At 41.7% G+C, this 25,035-nt stretch overlaps 1 protein-coding gene across 16 annotated transcripts in view; it reads right to left on the bottom strand.

The window, feature by feature from the left end:
• Nucleotides 1–25,035, bottom strand: part of LOC117016645 (protocadherin alpha-C2) — a 177,649-nt gene that overhangs the window by 5,660 nt on the left and 146,954 nt on the right. For all 16 annotated transcript variants that reach the window (XM_033096131.1, XM_033096132.1, XM_033096125.1 and 13 more), the window contains exon 3: nt 22,294–22,382. In XM_033096131.1, the coding sequence (XP_032952022.1) occupies nt 22,294–22,382 (89 nt within the window). The remainder of the gene's footprint in view (nt 1–22,293; nt 22,383–25,035) is intronic.

Here is a 25,035-nt window from a genome sequence, read left to right as displayed (position 1 = left end):
CACACACACACACGGCTGCCAAAATGTATACAAGTGGACACTTTGGTCAACATTGCTCAAGCAGTAGTTTGCCGTAATCAGTCAGAGTGTCTGGACGCTGATGGTAACCACTTTGAGCACCTCTTGTAATTACAGAAGTCAAACGTGACTTGTATTCATCTTTTGTTATCGGTATATATTGAGTATTATAATTTTAATAGTTTTCATTTCTTAAAATGTGTAAAATGTGTATACATTTTTTGGCACTGTGTGTGTGTGTGTGTGTATGTATATGTCTGTGTGTGTGTGTGTGTATATATATATGTGTTTATATATAACACATATATATATGTGTTTATATATATGTAAATGTGTGTATGTTTAAAGAGAAGCTTTTTCAGAAAAATAAGAAAACAAAACCAAAACAACCTGAGGTCCTAAGAGTTACTGTAAATAGGGCATTCCCTGGAGCAATCAGTGCTGTTAGCTTCTTTCTACAATGAGATACCCCGGGACTTTTTAAATTGTATTCACAGACTGAAATACCTGAATCCATCTAATGGCATGTACTACACTACTGTTGATCAAAACCTCTGAGGTTTCCAAGTTCTGTTAGAATTTTTTAAATAGAGGTTTCAATAATGATGGTAACATAAAAGGCAGCTGATGTAGAATATGCTCCATCATCTGGGTGGCATGCCCCAAACTAAGGACTGCTGGGAGACTTCAGAACTCTCACCTGCAATTGTGAGATACTTAATTAGCTCCAAATACTTAATTAGCTTTGGGTAATGGGCAAAATAAAACCCCTGAACTAGATATACATGATGCAGTGTAAGATGTAAAAAAAAACAACAAATGCTGCTTTTAGTGTATGAATTAGAGAAAACTTTGGCTACAAATGTATTTTGACACCTACTCTAAAACAAAAGATAAATTAGCTAAATTAATTACAGTTGACCCTTGAACAACTCAGGGGTTAAAGGTGCCAAACTCCCCCACTCCTCGCAGTCAGAAATCCGCATATAATTGTTGACTCCCCCAGAATTTAACTACTAACCTCCTACTGTTGACCGGAAGGCTTATCGATAACATAAACAGTCAATTAACACATATTTTGTATGTTGTATGTATTATATACTGTATTGTTATAATAAAGTAAGCTAGAGAAAAGAAAATTATTAAGAAAATCATAAGGAAGAGAAAATACATTTACAGTGCTATATGTATTTATTGAAAAAAATCTACATGTAAGTGGGCCCTCACACTTCAAACCGTACTGTTCAAAGGTCAACTGTACTTGAAACTAATTCTATTATAACAACCTTGAAGGGTGGTGGGATGAAGCAGAGAAGAGATGGGAAGAAGTGCAGGTATAGAGGGATACTACACAGCATAAAAGGATGGAATCCTGTTGTAAATTGGACCTATTTGTTTGTATAAAGCACTGGGGGCCAACTATCCTTTCCAAACCCAGTCCCCTCCCTTAGTGTGCTCACAGTCTGGTTGGGATTTACACTCAAGCAATTATACACCAATTTGATAACTGCAATAACCAAGGTACATGTAAAGCATTATGGGACTCCAGAAGAGAAAGTTATTAATTATACTTGAGAAAGTCAAAGGAGATTCCAGAGGAGAGATGATATTTGCATTGAGATTTGGAAAATCTGCACCACAAGGATTTTCAATGTATGACTTCCCCAAGAGTCTAGTTGGAAGACACACCATAAAGTATATTAATGACTTCTAGAAGAGTAGAGGTCAGAGCTAGAGAGAAAAAGTAAAGGTCTGTCTGGGCAAAGTAATCCCAGTGGCCATGATATTGGCACCTTTGACATCACAGCAGTATTCTGCTCCTTTCGTGGAGTCGTGAAAATTCCACCAGATAAAATTTATATTTGATTGCAGTTTTGGATTCTCTACACCTGCTATTCTTCCTATCACTTCTCAATCTCCCTGAATTTGGCATCCTTGAGCACTACTTTTCTAACATTGCTCACATCAAGCTCACTAATTAAATTATTTCCAAAGCCAGTGGTCACATTTAGTCTTCCTCTTATTGAACCTCTCTGCGGCATTTGTCGTCCCCTTCTTGAAGCACTTATTTTTTTATCAGGTCCTTGTCCATTCTCCTGACCTTTCCCTCTGGTTGTTCTTTGTCAGTTTCCTTGCAGGATCCTTCTTACCCATGTGTTGGAGTGTCCTTGGGTTTGGCCCCAGACTTTCTTTTCTTCTTTCTCTTTATTCTCATCTTTTGGGATCTCAGCCATGTCAATGGGTACACATACTATCTAAATTGGCTGATGAGACACAAATTTATATTTAAAGCCCGTATCACTCTGTGCTCCAATCTCATGTATCCAACTGCCTATCTGGTGTCTCCTCTTGGAGGTCTCATGGGCATCTCGAACTGAAGGAATCTGAAATCAAACTCATGATTCCTCTCTTCTATTCCATTCTAAATTTCTGCAGTCAATAAATGACACTCTATTCACCCCGACGCTCAAGCCAGAAACTTCCGAGCCATTCTTCATTTTTCTTTAATCTTCATTCTTCACAAGACCTGTCAGTTCTGCCTCCTAAATATACCTTGAGTTTGTCTTCTTCTGACCATTTTCAGTGCTACCACCTTTTTTCGGGGCACCATTATCTTACATGTGAATTACAACAGTAACCCCTTCCTTGTTCAACCTGTTTCTACGTTTGGCTTTCTCTAACCCTCCACATCACAGCTACAGTCATCTTTACTCCTTAGTCTTTCTCCCTTTTAAAAAACTGAAGTATAACACAATCCAGTAAAATCCTTCTTTGTTTAATTAAAGTTTATTGGGGTGACAATTGTTAGTAAAGTTACATAGATTTCAGGTGTACAATTCTCTAATACATCATCTGTATATCACATTGTGTGTTCACCACCCAGAGTCAGTTCTCCTTCCATCACCATATATTTGATACCGTTTACCCTCACAGTAAAACCTTAAAAAAAAAAAATAGAAATCAGATTATATCACTCCTCTGCTTAAAATTATTCAGAGACTTTCTACTGCCTTGAAGAAAAAAGAAAGAAAATCAAACTCCTTAACATGGTATATAAGGCCCTTCAATAATCTGGTATTTTTTATTCTCCAATCTCCATCTTACCACTATCCTCCAACCACACAGGCCATCTTTCAGTTCCCGAAATACCCCTTAGGATTGTTTCTGCCTTCAGATCCGTACACATATGGTTTCCCTTTGTTCTAGAATGATCTCCCCTCTATTCTTAGCATGACTCCTCATTCTTCCAGTCTGTGCTTAAATGTAACCTCCTCGGAGAGGCCATCTATGACCATCCTGGCCAAGCATCACCCCCTTCACCTCTGTCTCCATCCAGGTAGGGTCCACAGAGGTAGAAAATGCATCTGTTTTATTCACCAGTGTCTAAACAGTGTCTAGCACAATTCTTGGCCCATAATAAGTATTTAAAAATACTTGCTGGATGATTGAATGAAAGGACTGATATGAGAAGTCGCAGTGGTGCCCACTCTTTAGCAGATCAAACAACTTCCAATTGATGGCACTTTTGGAGTCCCTGAAGACAATGAGGTAATGCATGTAAAGTGCTAAGCCTGCCTCTGCACAATGTAAGAGCTCAATAAATGGAATCTCACATGGGCAACTATGGATGGTGCAGCTCTTCGAAGGGTAAGGATGTTGCGAATTTAGTCCAGGTACCAGCAGGCAGTCGGGAAAGGGCATAAGAAGCTTTCTGCTCTCCCCTAAACCCCTTTCCCCACACCATGCTTCCCCTGGCAGAGCTGATACTATAGCCCTGTGGACAGAGGGCAATAGATACATTTTTTTCTCTGAGACTACTTTCTTTGATTCATCTAAGATAATCAAATCTGTAATTGAGCTCAGCCAGAATCTGCTTGTTTACCTTTCAAATACAGGCCCTGACTGTGAGAGACCGAGATGAAAGTGAGTAATGCATTTAAAAGCCTCTGGTTTGGCGTCTAGAATTGGGTTTCAACACCACTCCTCAGTCCTTTAACTGATCTCACAGAGCCTAGGATGGAAATTTTTTTCCAACCACAGCTAGGACTCTGCATGAGGCCTTCAGGACTGTCATTTGGAGGTGCAGAGCACAGACACATCTTTCTTTCACAGAGTTGAAGAACATTAATGGCCCTGCCTATTGGGGGCAGAGCCCGGCAGAGCAGGGCTGCTAGGAGTTACGAGCTTCTTTTACATGTCATTGAGCCTCTCTGGCCTTTGCTGGGTTTTGGTTGGGTCTGACTCAAGCCTAAACTCCTAGAATCAATGAGACAACCCTCCTCTATTCAGCGCCTGCAGAGCGGAACAAGATCTGCTTTCCCCAGGCCTTCACAGACAGTTGTGCCCAACCTGTTCTGGTTGATGTGTAAGCAAACACCTCTGAGGACCCATTCAGGTGAAATAATAGCTTAACGATCTGACAAACAACATGTACTGACCTCCTAATCTAAGCCCCTTTTAGCCAAGAGCACTGAAACCCTTCGCAGGCTTTGCCTATAAAATGCTGTGACTTTGGGGCAAAATCAAAGAAATCCTCCCCTTTGAAGAAGATGAGAAAAGAAGACACACTTTTTCTGCCCCTCGCCCCGGCCCAGGGCCAGGCCCAGCATTCAAGGCAATGTTTCTTCTTTCAGTGCTGCCTCCCTTCCCCCCTCTCCGGGGACCTCCCACAAGTCCCCTCCCCTCTGCTCCCAGGAACCTGGCTCCCAGGCAGACAAAGGCAAGACTGAAATGCAGTCAAGACTCAAATGAATGGATCGCTTAGAGCCTAGGAAGATTTCAGACACACATCAAGCAGATGGAGGTCTGGATTCTTAGGCAGAGCCCTCCTCTGACTTTCAGATTACAACCCAGTGGGATTTGAAAAATTTGATGGAATGTGATCATCATAGTAAATGGTTTTGCTTTTTTTTTTTTTTTTTGTATTGGCTGATTTCTCCACAACAGGTAAAGATACATTTAAAAACCAGAACGACATACTTTAAAGATCTGCAACTTTAAAAACTGCCCTTGGGAGGTGGCTGACCACTTCACTTAATCCTATAACCCAGTTTAGGCGCTTCCCTCAGGTACTCTCCAGGGTCTTCCCAGCTCTTTCATGCTAAACCAACGATGGCTGGAGTTCAGCCTCCGTGACTAGGAATGATTGGGCTGGAGGCTTTGCCAATGCAGATGCCAGGGAAGGTCCTGAAGATTGTGAAGCAAATGCCAGACTTGTAAACTCACCCCCCAGCCCTAATCTGAAGTGCCCTGGATAATCGACTAAGGCCACGAGAGGTTTGTCTGATTTACACTGACTTCCTCTAGCAGAACAACACACAGTCATTTTGGCCAAGGATGCTACTTTCAGGAAAGCTCGTGGAGGGGCACGAGCTGGAGGAGGTTGGAGGTGTTTCGCTCCTCCTCTCTTCATCTTGCTTTGCTCTTCTGATCTTGAGGGCCTGTCCTGGCTCTGTCACCTAATAATACACACAATGTACACAGATATCTCTGAGCCTCAGTTTCCACACGCATAAAATATGGGGATGATCACCTTCCTGTCTACATCAAGGTTGAGGATGTGCTAACATTTACTTCCTATGTGCATGGCACTGGACTAAGCAGAGCTGCATGCAATAAAATGTTTGCTCCTCACAGGAACCCTATGAAGGAGATACTGCCAGTATCCACGTCTGTTTTATAGATATACGTTTATAAATGAAGACACTGAGGACTAATAGTCACATGAACTAGTGGAGTCTGGGACTCAAATCTAGGCAGTCTTACTCCAATTCTGAGGCCCACATCCTGAGCTGTATATGAAGGCTCTTTGAAAACTCTGAAGCATTATACAAATATAGCAATTACTATAATTATATCTGTTTCGTCACCATTTGGGAGACAGATGCCGGCAGGAGACTCGAAGCTATTATAGAATCAGTGGAAAGGAATGGAGATGGGGGGTGGGGCGTGGGAGGGGGAGTGACAAGCTCCGGAACGGCAGGGCCCAGTCTGCAGGTTTCAGCCCCTCCTCTTCGCTCCCCATTCATCCCTTTGTTACCACCTCTGGGATTTTGGTGCTAAGGTTAATAAAGAGCTTCCAGAAAAGCCATCATTTTGATTAAAGCCAAGGACGATCTTGGCAGAGAGCACTCTGGAGCCTGCCTACCGCCCACTCTGCTAGGTCAGTGCAGCCAGCAAAGGCTATTAAATTATTACAGCCGTTTCCGGCCCAACCAAACAGCTCTCCTGTACCGCTCGCTCTTTCTCCCGCACGAATGCCCCGCCTCTGGCTGTGCTGGGAAGAGTTGGGACCTGGAAGGCTCTGCAGATTTGGGGTTTGCGAGTGAACATCCAGGCTTTCTGCACAGGGACACCCCGCCGCAACCCCTTCGGTGACTCCTCTCCCCACCCGAGCCAGCCACTGCAGTCTCTCAGGCAGCTCCGATTTCATTTGAGCCTTCTTTGGCTTTGAGCAACTATTTTCGTATCTGTGTCTCCTGTCTCTGTCTATCTTCCTCAGTGTGTGTGTGTGTGTGTGTGTGTGTCTACCAGAATTTGGCAGATTGTAGAATTACACATGCTCAGCCTGACCAAAAGGCAAAAAGCATCGGCCATCAAACCTGCTGAAAGACCAGGTTGTAAAACATTTCTAGCTCCCTCCCCACCCCCTATCCGGCCATCTGTGGGGTTTGTGGACTGCTTAGACAAGCTCCGCCTCCTCTCCCTTCCTCAATCCTTAATGAATTGGGTAACGTTAATGTGAGTAATTACAGCCCACAAAACACAGCAGAACCATGTCTGAAATCCAAATCCTGTCCAGGCTCAGAGAGAAGGGGAGAAAGCTCAAACTACCTGGGCTAGCGTCTCCAGCATTTCCCCACTGCTTCTTAGTCCTTCAATTGACAGTGGAAAGGATTTTCCATGGAAACAAGCCATGTAAAAATACACTCCCTGTTCTCTGAAAGACCTTAAGCTCTATAATCAGAACACTAGTTAAACCTGGCTACATCATGTAAATTAGGTAGCGAATTATTTAGTATCTCTGAGCCTCAGTTTTCATGTGTAAAGGAGACAGTAGCACCCACCTCATAGGGTTGTTACAGGATTAAGTGTAATTATCCTTACAGAGCACATAAGGTAGTGTCTGGCACAAAGTAACAACTCAGTACAGTTTACTCCTTAGTAAGATCAGAGCAGCAGAAGATTTATTCATTTGTTTAACGAATATTGATCGATTGCTTATTATGGGTCAGGCATTTAAAATTTTTGCATATATATATTTATGTATATATATATTATATATATACATATTTTATACGTATATATATATATATATATATATATTTAAAGATTTCCATTTTATAGACAAGGAAACCGAAGGCTTAAATCACAGCCAAGATGATTTGCTCTGAACCACAGAGGGATAAAGCTAAATATTTGGAAATAAAATTTTTGGTAATAAAGCTAAAACATTATTCTCACATTGACTACTCAACTTAATAATAATATTATTATTATTATTGCTTCTTTTTTTTTTTACTCCTTGAAGCTTTGAGGATGGGGGAGGAGAAAGAGTTGAGTTGATTCACAGGCCTGGCATTCTGATCCCTAGAGTAGCTGGAAATGGAGGGTGTGGGTGATCAGAAGGGAAGCATGGCTTAGTGATGGGGAAGCTGATCTGATCCCACTCCCAGAGGCTGCCACTCCTGGGCTTCACCTGCTTTGGTGGGTTGAGTGATCTGGAAGAAGATTTTGTGGCTGCTTGGTGCCTCAGGCCACAGCTGGGCTAATTTTCAGTAATCTTGGAGCGGAAGAGATAAATACAGTGGCATATTTTTAAAGCCACAGCTCTTGCTTTGTGCCCAAAATAACTCTGCCATTTCTAGGTTAAAACTATAAAGACATCACATGCTAGGAAGCCAGATTCAAAAGTCAGAATGGCTGATCTCAAATCTTCCTAGCTCTCCCCAGTCAGCTAAAAAAAATAAAAATAATCACATTTCTTCTTTCTGTGACCTCTAACCCAGCAGGGCTTAGGCTGTAGGTTTTTCTCTACAATATTTCCTGGTTGCTAAAGTCCTCTAGGGTCTAGGAAGGGCAATTTCCCCTTATGGCCTTTTTCTCACAATGCCTCCTGCCTGCGCTGCTAGCCTGGGGGTAGGGTTATATCCTGGGGGTAGCTGAGTGCTTAAAACGAAGCTTTGAGGTCAAACAGATTTGAGTTAGATCTCAGATTTACCACTTATTTGTGTGTAACCAAGTCACTTCGCCTCTCAGTCCCATTCTTTCACATGTAAAACAAAGATAACCATATCTATCTAATGGGATTATGAGCATTAAAAAGAGACAATGCTTATGAATCACAGGGAAAGATGTCTGGCATGCAGAAACTGAAATAAAGAATTAGTATTACTACTCGTAAGGCGAATTCCTCTGAGGAACCTGACTCCCCCTTTAACAACCTATTCCTGGATGCCTTACTTCCAGGACTTCTCTTTTCCAGGGGCCCTCCTCCCCTTGGACTCTGCCCCTCCCCAGGATCATTAAAAATGTGTAGCTGGGAAAATTTCCAGCTTAGAACTGGTTGCTAAGTGGGGAGCCATTCTCCAGAGCCTTCAGAAACAGGCAGGAAGAGGCAGCTTAGAAGTGGCAGACAGCACACTGGACTAGGTATCACAAGCCTAGGGTTCAAAATCATAGCTCCGCCATTCTGCTTTCTACTTTCACTATTTAGGTGACATTGACTTGCAGCTGCTTGAGCTGTAACATGGACACAGTAGCTACCTCCCAGAGGCATTGTTATTCATTCAACTAAATGTATTTGTTATGTACAATAAATTAGACATTGTGCTAGGAATCAGGGATAGGCATACAAATAACATCAGGACAGGTACCCTGCCCTCAAAAAGTTAAGAGTGCAGAAAAACACAAGTAAATGAATAGATACAACATTGTTTTAAGGAATAAACAAGGTAGAGAAACTGGGGCATAAAGATGGCACTACACTGTGGAGAGACAATGTGTGCAGACCTTATGAGCACAGGCTCAGAAATTGAAGAGCCCTGCTTCACATCCTAGCCCCACCACTTACTAGACATATGTGTGCCCTTACGCAACCCTAGGTGTCTGGGTTTCCTAAGCATTAAAATGGGTACAATAATAATAATAGACTCTTCTCTGGGGGTGCATATACAGATTAAAGAGTTAATGTAAAGTGCTTAGAACAACATCTGGTTTAAGTACACAAAACATGTGTTAAGTGCTCAGTAGAGGTTACTTGATTATTATTCACAAGTACTTTCTCTTCTCTCTTGGTTCCAGTATTCTCAACCCTGAGGGCTAAGTCCCGTGGAGATGATGTCACTGAGTTAAGTGACACACAGCAGTAGCTAGAGGTTGGGGTCAGAGGGAAGCGTACAAGTGTAGTCCAACCCCGATAAGAGAGTGTTCATATCCTATAACCCAGTAATCCCACTTCTGGAAATCTATCCTATATAATAATAGGAATGCATAAAATACATGTATAAAAATTGCATTGCATTGTTTAAAAAATATAGCTACTAAAGACCAATAGGAAACTGGATAAATTATAATGCAGGCATACAATATACCATACCCTTATTAAAGAATGAGGTAGGTCTACATGTACTGACGTGGAAAGGTGTTTGTTAATAAAAAAAAAATCCACAATTTATTTGTTTAATATGCATTCCATTTTATCCCATTTTGCTTTTTGAAAGCCTACATATTTGTTAATAAACATAGAAAAAACATTCATACATAAATCATGTGATTAAAAATTAATTTGAAAAATATTTGGAAGAGTGAACCCTAGTGTAAACTGTGAACTTCAGGTGATAATGAAGTGTCAATGTGTGTTCACGATTGTAGTAAATGTCCCACTCTGGTGCTCGATAGCAATAGTGGGAGAGGCTGTGTGGGTGTGGGGACAGGGGGAAGAGGGAACTATCTGTACTTTCTGCTCAATTTTGCCCTGAACCTAAAACTACTGTAAAAAAAGATATTTTAATTTTAAAAAATTTTGGAGGATACACACAAATGGTTAACAGTGGTTGCCTCACTGAAGGGGAGTGGGATTAAGGGAAACTTGAATATTCTCTTGCAAATGATGCTGTGTCGTTTAATATTTACATCAACAAGGTCATTGCATATTATTTTATAATACAGTATTTAAAAGTTTATACTTATAACAAATCTGGGGGATATATGCTAAACTATTTGTAGTGGTTACTTCTGGGAAGCATGAATAGAGCTGGGAGTAAAGCACTATTCATTTTATTTCTGTACAGATTCAATTTGTTATGATTTTTGCCCTTTTGTAATTAAATCAGAGAGAGATTAAAAAGATATGAGCCCAGCCACTACTTCTTTAATCAGCTGCAGATTAAAAAAACTAGCTCAAAAACTGAGACAAAATTTCACTGTCCCAGATAGCCTGCACCCAGGACCCACTATATAATTTGCAGGGCCCAGTGCAAAACAGAAATGGGGGTCCCTAGTTTAAAAATCATTAAGAACTTCAAGATGGTGACAGCATCATATGAAACCAATCAGGGCCTTTCTAAGTGTACAGCCCTAGGAAGCAGTTTTGCCTGGACCCCAGAGCCCACGGCTGGGTTCCTCCTTCAGCACCACAACTTGACAGAGACTCTTCCCAGAGGTTTCACACTGTCTGCCCTATCCAAAACTGTGTGAGGCATAATCATTTCACCTAACAATAACACTGCTTCTGGCTTTGGTTGGGTTTTCAAACTTTTCTTCTCCATCCTCCCTCCTTACTTTGTTACAATCTGTGCTTCTTAAATTTGGCAGCAACCCCGGGCACTGTGTTGCTGTGTCACTTCTCAGCCTTGAGCAGCCATTTCTAGACAAGCAGTGATATCCCTGCATTGAGGGTATAAAATGGAGGTGCTGTCAGAACACTGCAGTAGAAGGGGAGGGAGCAAGAGAACGAGTGTCGTGGGGAGAACCCTCTCCACTACCACTATCCCCCACTCTTCAAAACCATTCCACTGATTTTAGCAAAAACATTTGAATCCTATTTATTGTGTGGCAAGTATTGTGCTAAGTGCCAGGAGTATTAAATTTAGTAAATGCTAACATATTTGCATGCTTCCTGAGCTAAGCACTGTGCCAAGCATTTTTGCATGCATTGTCTCATTTAATCCTTATAGCAGCCTACAGTCTCGCTTCTTCCACACATTAATAAATCGGAGGCACAATGATTAAGTGGTACAACAGGGATATGAGGCAGTGTGCAATGCCATGCTGCCTTCCTTAAGAAGCTCACACAAGGCAAAATGTAAACAAACCTGTCTCCACATTTTCTCAGACATGCTCAGACCAAGTCCACAGAATTACTAAGAACATTTCCAAGACCAGCCTCTTTTACAAAAATGCTGCATTCACCACCTCCCTTTTGGGCCCAAATTTCTAGACACTTAGTTTCCAATGCTTGGTTTAGGTAGAGAAAAACACTAAATTGATTATTCGTGATTTTTGAAGACTCAGAGAGCAAAGGGGGTTCACAGAGCCTCCTTTCTTAAAAACAAGCAAACAAACAAACAAATCTTCTGGTGGTTCTCCATTGCCAGCAAAAGAAACTACAAGTTCTTTAGCAGGATTTTTAAGGCCCTACAAAATGACTCCAGTCTCCCCTTCTGATCTCATTTCCCAGCAGTGCTCCATCCCATCCGGCCCATCAAATGCTCTCATTCTATTCACCCAGATAATGCACTTATGGTTTTTTTAAAAATGCATGTATTGTTCCCTGTGCATGGAACTCTCTTCCTTCCCACTTTCTGCTTACCATCCTTCAGTACCCAATATTAAATGTCACATAATATCTGACCTGGTTCCCTAAATTCCTAGTTCGATCTTCTGGGCTCCCACAATGTCCGGTATTCATGGTTGCTGAGGGAAGGTTTGGGCCCTATGAAAACAATTTAGAGGGCCCTCTCAGGAAAAGTGAAGCAGCTTACCACATTTACATGGGGTTTGTATTGATTACAACATAGACACACTCTGGATCCCATTCTGGACAGACAGGCCCTAGTGGTTTTCCCAGCTTCCTTCTCTCTCATTGGCCCTGCTTATGATGGCACTATTATGGTCCCAATATCACATGACATTGTAATATCTCTATCTTATTTCTTTAGAGTTCTGTTACCCTCCTACTAGATTATGAGGACAGGACTATGTTATATTCAATATTGTATTTGCATCACCTAGAATAGAGATTGGCCTGAAGTAGGAGCTTAATAAATATTTGTTTAATGACTATATAGAAGGTTCCAACCAAATTCTTTATTAAAGCCAAGCCAAGGTACTTTCCTGAACATGATGTTCTAATATTTTACTACTTTATCTGTGTGTGTGTGTGTGTGTGTGTGTGAAAGAGAGAGAGAGAGAGAGAGAGAGAGAGAGAGAGAGAGAGACAGAGAGAGAGAGAGAGAGAGAGAGAGAGAGAGATAAAATATGAATGAATGAGTATATAAATGAAAGGATTTTAAAAAGAATGCTGGTGGTGCTGGTTGAAAGTGGAGTTCTAGGGACCTGCCTGTGAGTTGGGTTTTGTAAGGATCTTCCTAGTTCCCTTCAAATCACAATCATTTACAAGGCTAGCATCCTGGAGGCAAGGTTGTGACCCTGAGTGAGAAAAGACCAAGGCAGCTAATTTATATCTCTAAATCCCTAGATTTAGAGGGAGCATATTTAAGAGCTTATCCTCCCTGAAGGAATTTCCCCAAGGCAGATATTTAGACTAAATTTATACTTGGCCCAATAGAGGAAAATGGACTTGACACTGATCATCGACTAAATACCACCCCATTGACTGCAGACTACAGGGACAGCAGTTGGATGGACATGTTGGTGACACAAGGAACCTGCAGGGGATGCTGACCTCGAAGGAAGCTCTTTCATGGGTCTCATGCCTAATCACTGTCAGAGGCATGAGGGGTGATTAAGTCTCCAACCAGAGCTGCTGAGGGTACTGAGACGCTCCAGACTTTGGAAGTGCCTAGCCTGTCTGGATCTCAAGGAGGTAGTTAGTGTGAGAACAGGTTTGTTAAACAAAATGCACCTAAAAAAACAAACAAATCCTGGTATATGTGCATTCATAAAATCGGCCTATAACCACCCTGACCCCCTGACCCCGACACAGGATGCATCATTGAGGAAAAGCAAGTGAGATTTAGGAATACTGACTGAAATACCTCCTCTGCCCCACTGCTCACAACCCCCAACACACTGATCAAGCTCCGCACTTTCTTCTTCAGGGTTCATGGATGTACATTTTAATCTGCCTTTCACCTATACACAGATGTTAGATGCATACAGGACAGGCAATATGCATTGCCCCTCTCTCCTGGCATCACTCTAGGGGCAGAGACTTTGCCTCTGGCTACCATGCATTCCCTTTAATTGACTCCTTCCAGATTAGCCTGCGGATGATCCAGAGTACTGTCTTTTCCCGACTTCTCCCCAACTTTTAGAAAAATACTCTTAAGCCCAGGACAGAACAATCTCTTAGCCCTTAATAATGTAGTAGGAACCATTTTCCGCCTGTCTCCACATTTCCACCTCTGCCCACAGAGAAGGGAACACCCACCAAACCAACACTTCCGTCCTGTGGGGGTAGCCTAGGGAGGGAGCTCTCACCTTTAGCTCCACTTCCTTATTTACTCTTCCCAGGAAGGAAAAGTTGTTTATCTGATTGGGGAGATTACTGTAAATCATACTTTAAATGGACTGTGCTTCTTGATTGAACAAATTTAGCATCAACGGTCACTATTTATTCTTTTGTGACATACCTCATCTCAAATTCTTTCTCTGTTTGGTAATCAACCCAGGACACTTCCCCATCCTCACCAAGGGATAGGTCTGTCATTCATTTTCTTCCCTTGCATTTGGGAGGTTGGAGGTCATATTCTCCAGACCAATAATAAACTTGATTCTAAACTTTGATTCTTTAGTCCCTTGCATCTATTCTTAATTTGTTAAGATTTGGAGGGAAAGCAAGGTGATTAACTAGTCTGTACCAAGCTTCTGACAATAAGCAGCTTTCAAAGAGCATTTAAAGTCTAGTCTACATTGCTACACCCTTTTCATAGTCCCAATATGTACCTTATTTTACCTTCACCTCTACTGAAATTTACACACACATAGAGACACATACAGCCATCTCTGCCTGAGCATGAAAGACCCTGTGGTAGACAGATAGCTGTCCCCTAATGATGCCCATGTCCTAATTCCTGGAACTTGTGAAAATGTGATGTTACATGACAAAGGGACTTTGCAGATGTTACTGACTTAAACATCCTGAGATAGAGAGATTATTCTGGATTACCCAAGTGGGCCCAATGTAACCACAGCGTCCTTATACATAAAATGGGGAGGCAGGAGAATCGGAGAGATTTGCCGATGCTGGGCTGCTGGCTTTGAAGATGAAGGAAGGATCCAGGAGCCCAGAAATGCAGGCAGCCTCTAAACGCTGGAAAAAGCAAAGAAAGGGACCATTTCCTCGGGTTTCCAGAAGGAATGCAGCATTGCTTTCACCATGATTTTAGGCTCCTGAAACCCATTTTGGACTTTTGATTGCTAGAACTGTCAGATAATAAATTTATATTGTTTTAAGCCACGTAGTTTGTGGTAATTTGTTACAGCAGTAATGGGAAACTAATACAGACCTTACAGTCAGCCTGGAACTCAGTGAACAGTCTGCTCCAAGTTACCAAACTATTCCCTTCACTTGCCATTGGGATAAAGTAACAGTAGTGTGTTAGTTAAGAGCACAGGGTTCCGTGGCAGGCAGACAGGGGTTCAAATATTGCCTTTGCCATTGTATTCATTAATGAATTCAACAAAGTATTGACTAAGCACCATTGTGTGCTAGACACTGGGAATATAATGGTGACCAAAAAACACTGTGTGATTGAAAAGAAGTCACTTGATTCCTGAGCCTCACTTATCTAAAACATGAAGAATAATAATATACTTCTCTCTTGCTTAAGTAGGCAATGCATGTATAGTACGTATCACAGTTCTCATTAAATAGTAGCTATTACTAAGTCTTCCGTCCTCTTGTTCTAAAAGACTATTTCTACAACCCAGGGGGCAACAGCACATGATTTAAAGACTGTGAAACTTCAACAACAAAGACCATCCTACTGACACAAATATGCATACATCCTTGCTAATAGACGTTGGCTAAAAGAAGGGAACTCTGTATTCCATGGCTCATCATCAAACCCAGAGCCAAGCTCACAGGCTCAAAGGTGTCCAGCTCTGGGATGGTTACATACCTGGTGATGCTCTTCTCCTCCCCAAACCCTCTGATATACAGCATTCACACTGGCTGAGGCTTCCAGTCTTGCAAGACCTTTAGGTGACGCCAGATGACTATGGGAACTGAGATGCAACACATGTGTTCTTGGGTAAGACAGTATCTATGATGTAGGTCAAAAAAGATGAGAGAAGTGCATCCTCAGGCCTTACTACTCACCTTGGCCCATGATGTTACCTACAGCAACATCTGTGGACACAGGATTGGCCCAATGATGGAAGTAAGCTGAAGCTGGCGGACTTTCTTGGACCATCAACAACAAACTTGTTTGCTCAGACCTTCTTCTGTACAGAACAGGCTTTACTTATTTTTTAAGTTCGTTTGGTTGCTTTTTTACATTCAATGGTAGCTGTAATCTGGAGGTCCAGGGTACCCTGTTTGGGATTCAGCAATCAAGGGACACAACTCTAGTAACAATAAACTCCTCATCATCCCTGTTCTCTTGTGGATCCAAATTTGGTTCCTAAAAGTTACATTTTCATATCCTAACCTTCTAGAGTTATACCTTTTGAATATGACTTCTACAAAGCTCTCAATTTCCTGTTTTAATACCAGCACAAACATCCTTTTGTCTCTGATTTCCTTTGGTATCACCATCCTGAGGACTACCTTCTCCCATCCTTCACCTAGCCCACTCCTTTGGAGACAGGCCATTCTAGGCAGGGCTGCAGCTGAGCAAGCTCTTGGTCTCACTGAGACATGAGTGGAACAGCATCAATCTCTGCTCCCTCTCCTTTTTCTGATTGTGAGTAACAAGCTCCAAGTGCTGAGGCAGACAGAGGCTCCTCTCTAATCCACATGCTCATTTTCAGGCTTCCTGGCGATGCACTAGATCTCTTCTATGACCCTTCCCTAGAGGCCCCTAGTCTCTAGCAGTGCTTGACCTGAATATGTTTCTCCAGATTAGGCAACGACCTTCTCAACTGCAAAGTTGACTACCTCTGTGAAAATGACCTTTCAAGTTCATTTCTGAGTTCCTCTGAAAATATTTGTCATTAAAGATCCTTGCTGTTTCTGGGGACACACTTTCATTCCTAGTTTATTAGAATCAGTGAGACTAAGGGCAAAGCTTGCTGGAACTGGAAAGCTTAAACGAATTACAAGCCATCACTACTCCTCTGCCCTCAGCCCAGGTCCTAAGTAGGTCCTTCTTGTCTAAGCCCCTCCCAGGAAGAGCTCCAAGCCCACCAATTCCAGCACTCCAAGCAATGTTTCCCACTTCTTCCCCACAAAGCTCTCAAACACATATGTAGCCTGTCATCTTTGAGCTGAGCCAGGTGGCAGAACTGGTGACCCCCCTTCCTTGGCCCTTTCTGACACTAGGATCTCCCCAGTAGAAACTTGAATTTCTCTTTTGATAAGGGGCTTAAAAAGTCAGCTACAAAGGATGGGGTATAGAGAAAGCTACAAGGGAGGGTAATTCGGAAACTCACCTGCCCCATGCAACACTCTTAAACAAAAGAAGGATAAGATGTATTAGTTTTCTAAGACATATTCAAATGATGACATTTTCAGGGGCCAGACTGTACTGCTCTAGCAGCACATTAGAGGGATCAGTGATAACCGAAGGAACTGTAAACCGAGTCTCCATTTCCTGACCCTGCCTTAGTGGTTTCTCTGCATCTATGGGATTTGGAGGGAACTGCAGTCTCTAGGTAGCTTCTCCAGGAGCACACATCTGAGTGCACCTGGGCTCGGATTTTGAAGAGGTACATGATCTCTGTTTTGGGCCACTGTTAGAGAGAAGAAATTCATTTATTATGTATCATGGTCCCAGCCCTGATGGCATTCTTTCCGCCCAGCACTACCCCTTCTGGGAGATTTGGTGTAGGAAAAACACGAATTAAAGAATGGAGGGAAAGAACTACATCAGAATCTTTATAGCACACAGACATGTTTCATTTCAGAAAAACCAGGAAGTCTTCACTCTAGTCTTGTTTATTTCCATCCCATTAAAAATAGAAGGTGCAGAGTGTCCTTCTAGGAGATGAAGAAAGTCACAGATGGATGGATGGAGCAGCGAAGACTTAAGCTTCATGGCTAGGAAGAGGATTCTAATTCCCCTTCTACTTCATCTTGCTCCCTCCTCCTTCTGGGTCAGAGCACATAACATGTGCTACGGAGAGAACTCTGACAGACACGATGAGCTCCACACCCCCAGAAAGTAAAAGTGCATCTTGAAGGACTCACTTTCCTCATCCAGAGACCCCGGAGCCAAGCTGGCTCTCCTGGGCTGAGATGCAAGGTGAGAATGGAGGATGCTGACCAGAGGGAGCTGCCCCACCCACAGAGACCGCTGATCTCATTTTTTTTCCTAATAAGGATATGCACATACCTCCCAGGACTATCATTGCCATGACAACAGCTGACATTGAGGGTGAGCGGGTTAGTGGAACGGCATGCTTTCTAAATTCTCGAACAAGGCCTGAGGCTGCACTCACTCATGAAGTGGAAAAATTCTTGTTGGCAGTTCTCCTAAATGGATTCCAAAAAACTTAAGGATCATGGCTTCTTTCTGGGGAAGAGTCAGAGATGGGCGTTTCCATGGAGGCCCTCCATGGGGAGTTGATTTTGTCACAGGGGTAGGAATCCCTAAGACAAATAAGAGCCCGAACCACTCTTTAAAACCGGGATACATGAACTGTGTCCATTTTCCACAGAGCAAAGAGATGTGGCAAACCAGGGCAAAAACATTGCCCAAGGACACAAAAAGACAGGTACTTAAAAAACAAAAAAAAATCTGTATAATAGAGCCTTTCCACAGAGACTACTCAGAACAATTCAGACCTACATTCTGAAGCTGAAGGATAGACTCATATCTTGAAAAATCATAAAAATAGCTACCATTTAGTAAACATGGTTCTCCAGGCTTTGTAATATGTGTGTACTATCTCATTTAATTCTTGCAACAACCCTATAAGGTAGACACTGCTTTTATCTCCATTTTACAGGGAAAGAAACTGGGAATCAGAAAAGCTGAGTAATGGTCCCAGGGATATACACCTGCTGAGTGGCAGAGCTAGAATCCAAAGAGCTGCTCTGACCCAAAGCCTGAGCTCTTATTGATTTCCTCCTTGACATGGGGAAAGGAAAGGCTTCCTGCTTCTTGCAAGAACCATAGCAGATGCTTCTTTGCATGGTTTCTGAGCCTCCAAAGATAGCAACCTTAGGAATATCTACTCCTGACTCCCTAGACCAGTTCTTAAACTTTAGGGTACACCAGGATCACATGCAGGGCTGGTTAAAGCACAGATGGCCGGGCCCACCCTGAGAATTTTCTGGTTCGGTAGGTATGGTTAGTGCCACTGCTCCGGACACCAGCCTTAGAGGACCACTGCCTAGTCACTCCAGGTTCAATCACTAAGGTTCACTAACTAAGCCTCAGCACCTTAGTTGCCTTACCTACCTAATTAATCTTTCGCTGTCCAGTCCTGGATCCCCGGGGTGTTGCTTGACAAGCTGTAAAGTTATTTTTGGCAGTGCTGTCTGTGTATTTGGGAATTCCCTGAGCTCTTCTGAAAATAGTGAATAGGTCTCACTCCAAAAATAATTTGACTGTTGCCTTCAGTAAGTCCTGAGATCCCATGAAATGTAGAAAGAGGAGCCTAGATGAACCAGTGGGAGATAGCAAAGCAGCCTGGTGCCCTGAAGTCTGGCAGCCTTTTATAACCTCTCAGGATTCCCTCTAGGAACGGGCACAAGAGGGCACTCATTAAAACCTCTTCAGAACATTCATATAGAGCAAGGTAGAGTTGTAAATGTGAAGGACTGGCCCTTTAATGCCCTTCTTCGCAAAACACATTCCTCCATCTGGACAAGAGGCTGTTAACTGTATGTCCTGCACTTCCTATTTAGCTCATTTTCTTTCTCTGCTCAGTCTCACAGGAAGCTGTCAAAGAAGCAAGAAGCTGGTAGTCCAGGTCTGCTTACACAGAAACAAGGCTGGAGAAAGAGGCCAGTAATCAGGATTAACGGATTTAATGCCTAACTTATTTATCTTGCAGGAAACATCACCTGGTGATGTCCCCATTAATCCCTTCAGAGCATGGCATCTTATCCTAGGCTTTTGTGAGCTGTGAAAATAAATGAAGTTTAGTGACAAAGCAAAGAATTCATCTTCAGAGGAAAAACAACTGCAAGGGACACTTATGAATGAGGATACTACACAACAGGCCTCTCTTCCTTTATGCCCATGACTGCAGCTATTGTAGGGTTGGTATGAGAAGGTACTGGTTCATGAGAAGGACTCAGACACAAGTGTAAGAAGACTCGGGCACCAAGAGGAAACCTTTTGGAAGCAACTGCACCTTCATCATGAAGCACTAAGGGAAAAGAATCAATAAAAGGCAGGCTCTACTTGGGACTGGAAACAACCAAGTTTTCTGAAGTATTTTCCTTTTCTTTAGGCAGAACTAATAAATCCTCTTCTTTTCATCTCTAAGAGGGCAGCTGAGAGATGACTGGACTGTATAGATATCCAGATGATGCAGAAAACCTTAGAGGGTCTGTATCCGGGCTTAGAAGTAAAGATTACTGAATCCTGGCCACCAGGTTATCACAGCCAAGACCACTTCACAGATCATACAAAAGTATCCCAGCAAAAAAGGAGTAAAATGATGAGACATTTATTAATATTACATGTCAAGCCCTATATTCAGCTCTTTCTGCTTTAGTTATCATGGCAACTCGATAAGACAGATGTTACTATTATACCCAATTTACGGATGGTGCAGTTGAGAAAATATGAATTTAAGCAATTTGCTTAGCACAACAAGTAAGTTTGGAATTGTAATTCAATTCAGATCTGACTCCAAATCATAATCTTAATCTTTATGCATATTCCCTCCAGTGCAGAACATATTTTGAGTCCTAAAACCTGAAAGTACCAAAAAGACAGAGCAGAAAGCAGAGGAGCGTCTCTTTAACTTCCTATCATTGGTACGGAGGTATGTTGAAAAGTATGGTTGGGTCACCCATGGAGTAATTGGCAGATGTAAGTTCTGGCCACCTCAGTCCATGAGGACTGGTGACTCATGAGTCATTGGCGAGGCACCGCCCTGGAGGGAAGGGATTATAGAAGAGGGGTTGAGACAGTAGGAAAGGGGAGCAATGGAGACTCCTTCTCTATCTTTTGTCAAAAACATGGGTTCCGAACATTCTTTTGAATCTGAAGGAGAGAACTGGGCCAGCTGCAAATGAAATAATCAGTAGACAGATCCTAGGAATACACACCAGTCAGCATCATCAATGAAAGGGAGAATGTACTCAAAGTGAGTGCTTGGCTTACTAGACTGACCTGCAAAGCCTCCAGGAGAACAAGCAAAACCCTGACATGAAGGCAGGATAGCAGGGCACAATTTTATGTGGCTGCTTTGATTGGGTGGTCCTCACCTTTCCAGAGGCCGCCCCATCCTGCATGCTTGGCAGTGTAAACCCACTTTCTCCTCCATCACTTCGTCACTCCATCACTGGCATTGGGGCTGCAGATTTGTCAATGAACTAATTCATGTTCTTCCCCTTGCCATCTGGCAATATTAGCCTTCTAATGAATTGCTTTAACTTGTGCATTTGTTTTTTGACAAATGTAACTTTTAGTTGAATTATGCAACATTCATAAATAGCAAATGCTGGCTGATTAGAATCAACGAAAGCCCTTAGAGTTGCCAGCAAAACCGGGCCCTTAGCTGCACATGTTACTTGGAGAGCCTAATCATTTGAAAGGCACCTGATTATTTTTGGAAAGTGCTTTTTACACACACACACTTGTGTCATCTGTTATGTATATGTGTATGTACTTAAATTTGGATGGATTTGTGCAAGCCAACCATCCTCTGAATGTAAGTGCTAGACACACTTGGGTTTGAATCCTACTTCTGCTACTTGAAAACTATATGAACCTAGGTATGTTTCTTAACTTCTCTGTGTCTCTAGCTTCTCATCTATAAAATAGATATAATAAATTCCTTGCAAGATTGTCATGAGGAATAAATGAGATCACACATGTAAGGTGCTTGGCACAGTGGGTATATCACAGCTCAATAATTCCTAACTATCATCATTCATGGAGGATTATGGTAGACACCATTTTCAGCCTCCACAATCCTTCCTTTCTGAAAACGGCCACAGGGATGAGCCTCCGAAGCTGTATTTTTATGATATGACACTGCTTTAGTGATTGGGCAAGAATAAGAAACTCAGGAAATGTGACTTGAAGCAATTTTTCTGTGCTCACCCAGCCATTGGATTCTTGATTCAACCTGGCAGATTCTTTTTCCTGAAAGTTTGGGTTAGGAATTGGTCTTCTGAACTAAGAAACGGTGAGGTGGTCATGTTGGGCAACATGCATGTCAAGGCAATAAAGGTCAGTCTGCAGAATGATGCAGAGTGCGAAGGAAGCAGATCTGACTTTGACTGTCAGAAGTCAAAGGGGGAAATGTTAAAAAAAAGAAAAAGTCAAAGAGGGTGGCGCCTTGGTTCTGATAACTTTCCGCTTCCGTGAGAAACACCATCCTATCTATCATCTATTTACCTACCTGCCTATCTCCCTTTTGTTCACTACTTTGAGTGGGTTTCCATTGTCTTTAACCAAAAGATCTTTGCTAACAGTGTTATCTCTCTGCGTGAGACCACAAAATCTTTTCTGTGAAACATGGAGAAGCTAAGCACTCGAAAGTTACCTATTTTAGAATATAACTTTACACACACACACACACACACACACACACACACACAATTATAGTATCTGTTTTCAACTCTTGAAGGACATTAAGTAGAAAATCAAAATAATCATGTATGTAAGGAAGTCATGCATGTAAGGAAAAGAAGAATGTTACATGCATGCATGTAACATTCCTGATCTTACAAAAACAGGTCATCTGATTGTTTTCCTGAACCCAAGCAAGAAGGGAGACACCCTGGGTCTTTACCTGGTGTTGCACTGGATACTGTTGGCCACTGCTGATCAGGCCCTCCTGGACCAGCCCGTAGAACGCCAGCCTCCTCCAGGTGCACAGAGCTGAGTAAACACAGAGACCCAAACAATGGTCAGACCATAAATGCCTTTCCAGATCTCCTTCCACGCTTAGAAAATGCTTACATCTCTGGAGCAAGGGCTGCAGCTAACACATTCTACTCATGCTCGAACAGAAGCAATTACTGCTGAGCCGTCACCTTGCATAAATTGCAAAAGCAGACTCACTGCCTGCTGTACCATTCGGGCAATAAACATGTTTTATCTTTATGGCAATTTTGGTTTTCATTAATGCTGTGGTATTCATTTAATCTAACTGGAAGCCCATCAGAGGTCTAATGCCATTTTAACATCTCAGTGCTGAAGCAGATGAGGAGAGCTTATTCTCAAAAGCCCCAAGTCTCTCTTGGTGAATCTCTTATTTCTGGATCCTCTATAGCAGGGGTGTCCAAACTTTTTTCAACATTTTTCACCAAGGGCCATATGTGGTAAAATACACAAACAGCCGGGCCACTCACTCCAGGTGAAGTACGTATTGCCTCACCTTTTTTATTTAAGAAAACTAAATATATTTTTGGAATTTGCTGCGGGCCAATTAAAAATGGATTGTGGGCCGCAGTTGGCCCACGGGCTGCAGTTTGGACACCCCTGCTCTATAGCAAAGAAGAAAACACACGAAAATTATCTACTGATAACTGTAGTATTATTCCGGTTTGGCTACTCAATTAATTTTAACCTTATTTTTGACCCACCCTACATTTTCTGGGACTAGAGGAAGCTTAACACCACCACGCATGGACTCCAGTTCAGAAGATATCAATTCAGCATGAAGTATGGCAGAGAGTGAGACGTAAACTGGGAGACTGTTAGAGGCAAGTAGAGATAGAACATAAACTACTCAAGGGTGGAGAGAACATCATAGTCATTTGTATATATCTAATGCTAGCACATATTAGACCCTCAAATATCTATTGGATTAATTAAGGAAAGAAGGAAGAAATGAGACTTTAAAAGTAAATATCATCCAAGGAAACCTTCACCAAAATTAGAGGACTCTAGACATTGGTTCATCTTGCAAATTAAGTTACTAATGTAAAACGTATACTACCATCTGAATGGGGTTATATGAGGAAACAGAGCAGGCAAATTGAGTTATTGTGGGGGAGGGCCACCTATAAGTTCAATATTCTCTTACTCTTTGGAAATTCAGTCATGCTATTCTTCCCTTCTTCTATACCCTAGAATCTTCTCTTTTTTCCATATATTAATATGCTTCACATGTTCCTGGATCCCATCAGCAAATTATATGGGTTCAATCAGATTAATTCTGAAGAGTAACTACCCTTGAACCAGCTCAACTCAAAACAGAATTTTCAAAGGAACAGTTACATTATGTTTAAGGCTGGAAAGGCCAAGAAGCCAAGCACCTGGGTGAAAAAGATGAGTATTATTTAAGTTCACAACGCTAATACAAGTATATAACCAATGTATTACATTTTAAAGAATAAATTACATCTAGCTTCAATTTTTATTTCATTTCTTATCCTACTTAAATCTCGTAATATCTTATTTAAAACCTGAATTAGGAGCACATTTGTCTTTTTATTTCCCATTTGAAAATGGGATAAGGAAGTGATATGTTTTAGCACTTTATGTTAAATGTCGCTTTTAAGAGATATCTCATCACTTTGCTACTTTTCAAGTAAAGTACTAATTCAACTGGGAAAGAGTTGGTATGGTAAACCACACTTTTTCCTATTGCGTGGCTCCGCGCCAATAGCTCAGATGTAGGAAAAAGCATAGTTGGTCTCTAACATACATAAAGAATCCTTCTGATGCCTAGTGTTCTGTCATCTACCTAAATGTTTCTGGCCTAAAATTATGACCCAGGTTCCTATGTGACATCCCGCCAAGTCAACTATGATCTTCAGCTCTTCACTTGTTACTTCTCATTCAGAAATAGCAGCCGTTATAATGATTTCTGCTCAATTTGTAATGTAATGCTTGAAAATATGTTAATTTATTTTAATTGCATGCATTTTTTATTGGACTAAAACTAATTTTTCATTTATTCAACACATATTTTGTAAGCTCTCTCTTCAGAAATTGATCTAGGTTTTGTGAAGATCAACTTAAGAGTTGTCCAGCTATTTTGAGGGGCTTAAGTTGGAAGTTTATTTCTTCTTTAAAACTAAATCCTTTTGGTGGTAGTGATCATTAATTTCTTAGCCTTCTCCATTTGGTTTCCAAAGACATTCACATATAATGAATTTTTTATTTGGCCCCATGGGATGGATACTAGATAAGCTCTGGGAATAATGGTAGTTAATCAATTACTGTCAAAGAGGCAAAGTAGAGAAAGCAAAATTATATTTAATCTGAGTCTTAGAGTAATGTTATTACTCTAGGTTAATTTAAAGTAAGCTAGATTTGGTCTCCAGATATTTAATAAAGGCCCTTCACGTGACTCATCCTCCGAAAAGCCCATGCCACTGATGGCCATATGATAACAAGATGGAAGAGATAAGGAGACTCTAATAGGGGTGAACATGAACAAGAATAATTGTAATTATACTGGTTGATAGGATATAACAGTCAATGTTTGATAGAAAACCAAGGTAGACAACACATACATATACCAATGTACTCAAGTCCAAAAGCATCAGTATTAACTATAATTTTTAAGGGAGGGACAGAA

The sequence above is a fragment of the Rhinolophus ferrumequinum genome, chromosome 24, assembly GCF_004115265.2.
Source record: "Rhinolophus ferrumequinum isolate MPI-CBG mRhiFer1 chromosome 24, mRhiFer1_v1.p, whole genome shotgun sequence".
NCBI classification, from domain to species: Eukaryota; Metazoa; Chordata; class Mammalia; order Chiroptera; family Rhinolophidae; genus Rhinolophus; species Rhinolophus ferrumequinum.
The sequence above is the reverse complement of the archived record's forward strand: the minus strand, read 5'-3'. Positions and strand labels throughout refer to the sequence as shown.